This window comes from Schistocerca americana, chromosome 2 (genome assembly GCF_021461395.2).
Source record: "Schistocerca americana isolate TAMUIC-IGC-003095 chromosome 2, iqSchAmer2.1, whole genome shotgun sequence".
Classification (NCBI taxonomy): Eukaryota; Metazoa; Arthropoda; class Insecta; order Orthoptera; family Acrididae; genus Schistocerca; species Schistocerca americana.
The window spans coordinates 720,807,636-720,818,722 of NC_060120.1; the positions used below are offsets into that span (position 1 = coordinate 720,807,636).

An 11,087-nucleotide genomic window follows, 5' to 3' on the forward strand; every position below is an offset into this window, starting at 1 on the left:
CTAAGGCCATGGTGGACCACAATTGCACTGGTGCCAGTTTTGGGTTATGCCGTTTTACCACAGGTAGTATACTTTAACCACAGCAGCACACAAACAATTTACAGATTTTGCCATTTCGAAAATTCTAAATGCTTTCGTCTTTGGCAAGTAGGCCAATGATCCTTTGAGACACTGGATAAATCTCTCCATTTCTGCATTATAATAACTGCATTATTTTCCACAACCCCCCCCCCCCCCTTCCGCCGGACACACTTTGTATACCCTCCATTGCTAGTGCTGTAGTACTTCCACCTGCTGTCTGTGAGTGGTTACTGTGTGCTGATGTTGTACATAGGTGGTGGTACGTTAATATGACTGGACCGTGTACATTTTAAACTTTTCTTGGAGAATGCACTCACTAGTTCTGAATTGGTAGAAAGTCCTTTACTACACACCACAATGACTATTACAATGCTAAACACAGTACTGCTATTGGACATACTTTGCCTTTGAGAACTGAAACAGAAGTAATATATTTGGTTTCCCAGGTAAGTGCAGTACGACCTCTGCTGTTCTTAATCCATATAGGCGTAAATGATTTACGAGACAAAATGAGCCCCCTCAGATTGTCTGCAATGATGCTTTCATTTACTATTCAGTAAACTTGTCAGAAGATCAGTACTGATTACAAAATGATTTACACAAGATAATGCATGGTGTGAAAAGTATTATTGTTCTGAGGAAGGTGATCCAAGACTACGTTTTATTGGCACAACACTTAGAAGGTAAATAATCTACTACAGAGACTGCCTACACTATGCTTGTCTGCCCTCTTCTAAAGTATTGCTGTGTGGTATAAGATCCTTACCGTATAGCACTGATGAAGGAGATTGAAAATGTTCACAGAAGGGAAGCTCATTTTGTATTATAATAAAATAGGCAGAGAGTGTCAAGGCTGTGATAGTGAGGTAATCATTTTTTTCTTTCCTCTTTTTTTTTTGCGGCGAGATGTTTCGTGAAATTTAAATCAGCAACTTTCTCCCAAAGCAGAGTACAGCCCTAGGATCAGAAAAGATTCCTTATTCGATGCTCCAACACATGCCAGAGAAGGGACAAATTCATCTATTGTACACCTTAAATAAAGTATAGACCATCCAAATCTGTAACACAGAATTAAAGACTGCTTGGATCTTACCAATATATAAAATGAAAAACGCACATTAGTGTGCTTTATCATACAGGCCCATCACACTTTTATCATTTGTTTATAAAAATGTAATGGATGATTAAATGCAAAATAGAATTGTGGATTGAGAATCGAAGAGCACTGCCCCTTGGACAAACTAGTCTTAGAGAGGATAGCAGCACAACTGAATGCAGGTATCATTAGTCACTGACATGCACATTAATTAGAGTGACAATTAATATCTGCTAGCAGTGTATAAGCCTATGGATATTGTGATAGTGAGCTGGCCGAAGTGGCCGTGCGGTTAAAGGCGCTGCAGTCTGGAACCGCAAGACCGTTACGGTCGCAGGTTCGAATCCTGCCTCGGGCATGGATGTGTGTGATGTCCTTAGGTTAGTTAGGTTTAAGTAGTTCTAAGTTCTAGGGGACTGATGACCTCAGCAGTTGAGTCCCATAGTGCTGAGAGCCATTTGAACCATATTGTGATAGTGTTTTTATGCCCGTATTGATAAATAAGTTGAAGACCCATGAACTCTCCCATTCGTTCACAAGCTACACCAACTGCTGTCCAATTGAAACTAGGTTATTACAAGAAACAATGAAACAGCAGCCCAACAAGAACAAACAAATGTTTATTACAAGAATCAGTGTTGTCGCCATTCCTGTTCAATCTATTTACGTCAGATCTACATTCATTGTTTCACCCAAGTCTACAAATACAGCAGTATGCAGATGATTTATGTATTTGAATTCATGGCGACAGTTTTACTGAGTGCCAGCAGCAGATGGCTAACATTACAATAGTGTTCAATGAATGGCTGAATGAGAATTGCTTGATATATCACCTCATAACAAAAACAAAATGTGGGTAATGGAATGTAGTCGCATTAAATCAGGTGATGCTGAGGGAATTAGTTTAGGAAATGAGAAACTTAAAGTAGTAGATGAATTTTGCTGTTTGGGAAGCAAAATAACTGATGATGGTCAAAATGGAGAGGATATAAAATGTAGACTGGCAATGGCAAGGAAAATCTTTCTGAAGAAGAGAAATTTGTTAACATCGAGTATAGATTTAAGTGTGAGGAAGTCCTTTCTGAAAGTATTTGTGTGGCATGTAGCCATTATGGAAGTAAAACATGGACGATAAATAGTTTAGACAAGAAGAGAACAGAAGCTTTCAAAATGTGGTGCTACAGAAGAATGCAGAAGATCAGATGGGTAGATCATGTAACTAATGAGATGATACTGAATAGAATTGGGGAGAGGAGGAATTTGTGGCACAACTTGACTAGAAGAAGGGATCGGTTGGTAGGAGACATTCTGAGGCATCAAGGGATCACCAATTTAGTATTGGAGGAAAGTGTTGAGGGTAAAAATCGTAGAGGGAGACCAAGGGATGAATACACTAAGCTGATTCAGAAGGATGTAGGTTGCAGTAGTTACTCAGAGATGAAGAACCTTGCACAGAATAGGGTGGAATGGAGAGCTGCACCAAACCAGTCTCTGGACTGAAGACCATAACAACAACAACAACATTGCCTTATAAATTAGCTGTGTGCATATTTACGAGACATAGCTTAACAAAATAATAAACCTAAGATTAGAACCCTTTATATTCCCAGTCAAAAGAGTGGTCAAGTACTTAGGGCTTTACATCATTCATAAGCTAACATGGTCACATCACATTAATCATGCCATTCACAATGTGAAGGTGCCATAGATATCCTTCACACTGTGAAAGGAAGCATACCCAAGAATGTGCATCAACATATATCAATTGCTAATATGACCTTTCATGGATTATGGATGCATCTGTTATGGTTCAGCAACACAAAAATAAAATAGAGGAACTCAATAAGTGCCAGTATAAAGCTATCAGAGTCTGCATTGGAGGATTCGAATTGACCCCAACTAACACTTTGAAGGTGGAAGTAAATGAAATGTCATTAGAACTATGCAGGAAATACATCACTGTTAAATTCCTCTTGAAATGTTTTTACTTCATAAATGACAATTTGTTAACAAAGATTAGAGATCTCACTACAAAGTGCTATGCAGGGTGGTATCGAAATAAGAGGAAACTACAACCCTTAGCACAATTTTACTCCAATATTTCATCTTTCCATGAATATGTCACAACTTCCCTAAATACAAGCAGCTTCAGCATGCCCTATGCATATGCTAACACCTTAGTGAAGCAAGACACACAAGTTTGCCTTCCATTCAATCAAGGTTCACTGAATGAGAAAATTTTAGCTGAGAGCCTAGCAGTTAAGTTCGTCCTCAAGACAGATCTGCACAAATGTGTCTAAACAAAAATGAAAGTGCGTTGGTAGCTGGCAGGACTAATCAAGGAGACAAATTCAAGCTCTCTGAAGTTGCATCTATATTCACTGCAGAACTCATGGTAATTTTAGAGGGACTTGTATATTCATAGAGGCGCAAGAAGAAACAATCATAATTTTATCAGAATCACACATAGCATTGATGCTGTTAAAATGCTATGTTGTCAACATCACAAATTATCCAGTATTTTATAGTATACTTTGAAGAGTCAAAGAAACTGGTACACTTGCCTAATATCGTGTAGGGCCCCCTCAAGCAAGCAGAAGTGCTGCAACACGGTGTGGCATGGACTCAAATAATGTCTGAAGTAGTGCTGAAAGGAACTGACATCATTAAACATGCAGGCCTGTCCATAAATCCGTAAGAGTACGAGGGATCGAGATCTCTTCTGAACACCACCTAAGTTATACGAAAATAATGATATTCACTTACTTATTGTTGTTCTATGAATTTTATTCATAGCCCCCAAACAAAATACACCACACCAGTCAAGTTGCCTAGCTGTAGATATTTAATGCTGCATGTGTGAAGCCAGGGCACATGGCTAGTACTTGTCTAAGAGAGTGGCCTACAGAGACTGGAGGGAAGTATGAAAAATGGTAAAACAAGCAACAATGTGTAATTAAAATATGTAAAATACATTTAATTATACTTAAATATATAAAATTATGTAACAATAAAGTGAAATAAATCAATGTTGGCACTGTAACTTGGGAATATTTACACTTCTCTTATGTGTAGGAGTGAAGGAAAGGACTATGTAATTACATAGAAATCTGAGGTCTACTGATCTTAAAAAGTCATGCCATATTGCTATTGTTGTCTGCTAAAACAAAGGACTATCAGTTGGTAAACTACCCTCTATCCTTTTGTCTGACTCTGTGCCAGAAGTGCTAAAACTTTAGGGCCCTGCCATAGAATCAGGAAGCCATGTATCATTGGACTGTGCATGGCATATTTGAAGAGGGCATTTGCTAGTATGTGGTGGTGCTCTCTAGTGTTGAAGTTTGAAGTTTCAAAACTTGTTTCTTGTGTTGTTATAAGTGAATGATTGCAACTGAAGGTAGATAGTGGTGTGTGCTTTGTTTTGTGGTTTGGAATTGGTAGTAATTGTCTTGGATATGAGAAAGAAATCAATAGCCAATTCATGGAATGTTGCTGTGTGTGATGATGTGACCAGCACCACTAAGTTTTTGCACCTGTATGGCTTGCCGGCTGTATTTATGTAGGCCTAGTGTCATGTGGGGCATACACATCAAGTTGACTAAACTTACTGCTTGATTCCGTTATAGTTCAGTTTATTTTGAAGGAGTATATGAATTAATTTGTGTTAAATTTTGTCTCTCTTTTTTTTACTTGAATGGTGGCTTTTTGGCTAAACCTGCGTAGTCATCTGGACTGAAGGAATGTTGGCAGTGTTAACTGGGGACTGTAGTAGCACCTCTTGCAGATTAAGCACAAACTATTGTCACAAACCAAAAGAAATAGTGGCTCTTTTAGTAGATGTGCTAATTGGCATGGTACAAAACAGGATGTGGTGACAGACTTACCTGTGGCATGGACCAAGGTCTAGGTAAGATTGGAATAATACAGTTTGGCTTTGAGTTGGCAGAGCTAACTAATATGAATCAAAGAAAACTGGCAGTGATGATATGATGATAGATGGATATGTAGTGTAGTGTAAAGTCTAGCTTAGTTTTGGATGTGACAGTTTGGTTGTCCACTCACAGCAACTGCTTTTAAAATGTTCTTTTCAAAAATGTGGTGGGGTATTTTCAGTATTTCCCAGTTTCTGGGGTGGTGGATGGGGAGGAAAGTAAAAGTACAGCTTAAATTTTATAGAACATTCCATTTTGTACTAGTTGTACCTAGGCACACTTTGCTGCATCTCAGTCTGCTTAAATGGTAAAGAAAGAAAACAGTAAACATGCATTTGTAATATATATGAGAACTAAAACTATGTCCTTGTCTCCTTCTCTTGCCTTTCTCTGTCCATTTCTCCCTCCCCTTTCTTTATCCATCTCCTCCTCCCCCCTCTCTCCGTCCATCATCACCTCCTCCCCCTCTCTCTGTTCCCCCCTCCTGCTCTCTCAATCTTCTCCTGTCTCCTCCTACTCATTTCCTATGTCCTTTTCTTCCCACCCCTTTGTCCATCTCCCCCCCCCCCCCCCCCCCCCCTCCTCACTGACCTTGCGCCATGTTTATTACTATAGCAAATTCAGATTCTGTAGTATTCTTGTAATCATAAACCAATAAGCCATAAATACAATTTTCCTGTTTGCTAAAATCGTGTAGCTAATGTATATTTTATATACCTGTATCTATATACTAAAAAGTATATACATGTGTCTAAACTTTTACTACAGGAACATATAAAATTTTGTAGGTACATTTTGAATTTTTTGATAACATTGTTTTCCATTTATTTTTGTATTAAAAATATACATACATTAAAGAATTAGGTCCATAGAAATACATCTGTATTAGAATTCAGTCAAGAATTTTTGGAGATTAATGGTTTTGAGCAAAACTTCAAAGAAGTCCTTGAAGAACTGACAGATATTTGAGATTTTGAAGAAACAAACATCTACATTTGTATTTATATACAAACTGTAAATGTTTACAATTGCAAATCCCAAAAATTTTTTGACCAAATGCTTTGAAATTTTGATTGTTGCAATGGAATACTGGCGTTTTATATACCTATTTTTAAATATATATAATACATAATGTTTTAAGTGGGAAATGTTGCTACAAAATATGTCAAAAAGTTTACGTATATAAGAAATAGGTACCTAAAAACACACCTGTATTAGAATGCAATGAAATGGAAATGAGCATATGGCATCGTTGGCCAGGAGGCTCCAATACGGGGAAGTTCGGCCACCAAGTGCAAGTCTTATTTCATTCAACACCACATTGGGTGACTTGCACGCTGGTGATGAGGTTGAAATAATGATGAGGACAACACAACACCCAGTCCACAAGTGGAGAAAATCTCCAACCCGGCTTGGAATTGATCCCAGGCCTGCTCATATGGGAGGCGAGCACATTAACACCCAGCTAAGCAGGCGGATGTTAGAATGCAATGTTGGGTCAAAATTTCAAAGTAATCAGTCAAGACTCCCTTTCATTGACAAAACACTTGAAGAAGCAAGAAATTTGCTAAAGAGACTGACTACATACACTTGTACATCCTCTGCTAGAGTATTGCTGCACATCATGGGACCCTCACCAGGCAGGACTGACGGTCATCGAACAACTTTGAAAAAGGGCAGCTTGCTCTGTATTATGTTTAATTAAAGGAGAGAGTGTCGTAAATATGATATGCAAGCTGGGGTGGCAATCATTAAAACAAGCATTTTTCTTCACTGCAAAATCTTTTCACAAAATTTCTGTCACTAAATTTCTCCTCCAAGTATAAAAACTGTTTGTTGCTCCACCTAAAGATTCTGGGTGTTCATTTCTCTCTTATGCTATTCAAGTGTGGAACAGTCAAGAAATAGTCTGAATGTGGTTCTGTGAACCCTCTGCAAGGCATGTTATTGTGAATTGCAGAGTACTGATGTAGATGATTGTGCAATAGACGCTATTTTCTCACCAGTTCTGTCGTCTTGTCAGATCAGACAACATAACCCTTTCCCAGTTACTATACTGTAGTTCTCTTAAAATGCAATTTACAGAGCAGGTGCTGTATGACAATTTTATTATTTAAATTAGTCTCTTTTAACTGGCTCTCTTTCACTTCTTGTTCAGTTTTGTGTGTGGGGGGTGGGGGGCGGGGGGGGGGGGAGGGAGGGGTCCGGGGAGGGGGGGGGGGAGACAAAGAGAGAGAGAGAGAGAGAGAGAGAGAGACAGAGAGAGACAGAGAGAGAATTTTGATTGATAAGAACATTTTAATGTTTTGTTCAGTTTAATAAGTATGTCGTGTTAATGTAGCTTAGTGGTTCGCGATTCAGTTGTGTATGCAAACTGATATTAGTGAAACTATGTATGATTTTGTGGTTTACTTGGTTAATAGTGTTTACTTATGGTTGGTGGATATTGTTAAGTTTGTTCTAGCTATGCAAGTCAGTTGAAATTTTTGATACCAATTCTGGCACCAAGTTTTGGTTTTTCAGAGTTTATTCTAGCTATAGGCCTATAAGTCATGAGACATCTTCAACACCAGTTTTCACAGCAAGTTTTGGTGTAATGGTGTCATACAATTCATTCTGGCTATATAGGCCAATTAGAGTTTTCAATACATGCATGTATTGGGCTATAAATTCATTTGTTTTGTTTCTTCCCATCCAAAACTCCTTAATACTCACAGGTATCCCATTAGTGCCATGTTCTTCTTCATATTATTATGATTAGATTGTGTATTTGATTTCATTCTGTTAACTGCACTGAATCTTTGAAGTTATAGTTGCCATATTGGATAGAGGTGATAGGACTGTGTCCACCATTTGGATGATGTCACAGGTGAAAGGTCATGCCCAGCATCTGATATTCTGTTATTTCCCACTTCTTCCACCTTTAAGATCCTGTACCTCAACAGTGAGGGTAAAGTATGTAAGAGGACAGCACATTGCATGGCCTGATTTAGAATAAACACTTCTTTGGCTGCTAAATGTGCTAAATCATATCCACAAATACTCTTGTACCAAGGTAGCCAGTAGAATGACACCTCCTTCCCCAACCTTTGCAGAAGCAGTAGGTAGTCTTGGATATTCTGGATTCTACTCAGTACATTCGCTAAATTGATTTAAGTGCTGTTACAGAATCAGAGCAGACAAGGAGTTTCTCAGTGTGGATACATCCCATCTGCTTCAGAGCCCTCAAGATTGCAAACAACTCTATATCAAAAACAGCAACAGGGTGACGGAATAAATCTTGAGGACAAACTGAAAGAAAACTACTGAGAAGCCAACAGTATCCCCTCTGTTCCACCTCCTAATGATGTCACTGTTGATGGGATATTAAACTCTACTTTCCCTTCCTGTCTTTTCTTACTACACTGTCAAAGTTTTGAAAAATATGAGCTGAATTTGGAAACAAGTATTTTACAGTTTGTAGTACTTCCTTAAATCCAATCTTATTTCTCAGTCTGCGTACAGTTTCTGTAGCATCTATAGCTGAGCAGACTGGTTGTGCAATGCTGTAATTTGCACTAACTTCAGCTGACAAGGAAGGACTGTGGTACTACCCTACAGTTTCATTGCTACGGAATAAAGCCACTTCAGAATTAACTATTAAGCTATAAAACAAAAAAATCTAGATCAAAGATCAAAGCATGAGGTAGGACCATGCCCTGCTGTCAGGCTGCCATGTCATGTTCCGCCCTATAGCATAATTGAATGTGACATGGACGGGCATCTCCCAGTCATAATTTATAAAATTTTACTGCCTGTTTTCTATAACGAATGTCATATCACATGAAATTCTCTTTCAGGAAAGTACTTCTTCACTTGCAGCTGATCCAGTTAGAATGAAAAAGTAATATTTACATCAGAGATTCCTGCATGGAAAGAGGAAAATTCATGTATTTTATTGTTTTCAAACTGATTAGTCACATAAAACCAATTAAATGTGAAGTATTCTGTAAGAAGTGATGTTTTATGCTTAGTCGCAAGTTTCTGTAGTAGGTTTTCCAATTTATGATAAGGCACTATGTTGGGGGACTGAAGATAATGCTCAAGTTGTTCCTATGATGATGCAAATAACATAAAAGATGTTCACTGTACAGCAAGTATTAAGAATAAAGTACCTAACAATTGGGACACTGATCCTTTTTAACATTACTTCATTCTGTAATAAATTTGTTTTCTTTAACTTTTTGCAGGCAGTATATGGAGAAAGGGTTTCACTGAGTGTGTTTGGGCTCTATACTTTCTTAGCAGGAATTTCTGCTTTGACGCAGACTATGAAGACCGAAGAAATCGAGAAAGTTGGAAGAGGTAAAAACAGGTTTGTAGCATCACAATTTACTTACCCTCATTTAAGCACAATGATATCTGCTAAAGATGGTAATGATTATTCTTTTCTTTGACCTTTACAGTTACGAGTTGGGTAATTCCACACATCAGATGAAGGATGATGGATATCATGATGTGTAATACCTCACTTCCCCAAAACATTGTATTACACAGTTAATTCTCTAAAGAGTGAACTAAAAATGCTGATCAGCAAATCTAAGAAAAGTGCACTGAATGGACAGGATATTGATGCAGCCAACTGACTGAGGGATTTATGAAGTTGCTGACTGAAAGTGGTGCAAATGATTTTTGCAAGTCAGATTATCTAGTCGCCTTAACAGTATTTGCAGACACTGACAACTGGAAGAAATGGAACAAATCTTAGACCATAGGATAATTTTGCACAATAAATCTATTTATTTACTAAATTGTATACTTGCCTTTTTTATTCACTAATTATGCTTAAAATACACTAATCTTTGAGAATGGCAAAGGAGACACTAATCAGTGTGCCAGCAATAAGGGATTAAGACTGCATTAAGGTGGAATACACTTAGGTCACAAGTTTGTTATGATATTTCTATTAGTACTTGCTTTGTTATGATATTTCTATTAGTACTTGCTTTGTTATGATATTTCTATTAGTACGTGTTATGTTAGCAAGATAGTGATGAGTGGGTACTCAACTATGCACTGCGACAACAGCATGATACTCATCTCCTACATACTTAACCATCCACTGTGATGACAGCACATGATGGTCATCTCCTGACTGCATGGCCATAAGAAACTATACAGTTTTGTCTACTGTGTTGGCTCAAGACTGGAGGGCTGCACTGAGAGTGAAAATCTGTGCTGTAAGTTAGTTTGTTTACACATTCATCATTGTGTCGTCTTCCAATATCCAGTGAAGACAATTGCATAAGACTGCAATGAGCACACAAATACCATTATTGGTGTGGTGGGTGACTAAATGTGTTTTATGTTCTTTTTTTTAAATGAGTCTCACATTAAAATGTCTTTCAGTGGTGGGGATGTTCGGTTTGTGGGGTGCTCAACTGTGTGATCATCAGCGCCCATACAAAGTCCCAATTTTTTCACAGGCCAATTTTTTTCATGGTCCAATCTAGCCACTATCATGAATGATGAGGACGGTGATGAAATGATGAGGACAGCACAAAAACCCAGTCCCTGTGCAGAGAAAATCCCCAACCCAGCTGGGAATCGAACCCTTGACCCCAAGATCCAGAGGTAGCAATGCTAGCCACTAGACCACGAGGTGCGGACTACTGTCTTTCAGTAAGTGGTAAATTGGAATAACCCCAACAGCTTATGATCTCAACTCATACACAGTGTTAGGAACTGAAAAAGAATTGTTGTCTCAGGTAGGTATTGGTGTTTGAAGTACATTCATCCTTCAGACAAATCTACGCCTCATATCAGCAGGATAACGTCCATCCACAGATGGAGAAGAAAAGCCTTCTATGAGGAACAGCAGTTTCTGCTGCATCCGTGGCCAGCACATTGGCCCGACATTTTCCAAAGTACACATTTGATGTCCTGTTTGTCATAGCCCTACAGCAAACACTATTGATAGTATGGCTGGATGTCATGAA

The 11,087-nt window shown here is 38.3% G+C and overlaps 1 protein-coding gene across 2 annotated transcripts in view; it reads left to right on the top strand.

Moving 5' to 3' along the window:
• Positions 1–9,904, top strand: part of LOC124595871 (organic cation transporter protein-like) — a 321,547-nt gene extending 311,643 nt beyond the window's left edge. For both annotated transcript variants that reach the window (XM_047134777.1, XM_047134778.1), the window contains 2 exons: positions 9,339–9,463; positions 9,555–9,904. In XM_047134777.1, coding sequence (XP_046990733.1) covers positions 9,339–9,463; positions 9,555–9,612 — 183 coding nt within the window. In that variant the 3' untranslated portion in view covers positions 9,613–9,904. The remainder of the gene's footprint in view (positions 1–9,338; positions 9,464–9,554) is intronic.
• Positions 9,905–11,087: the final 1,183 nt, after the last annotated feature.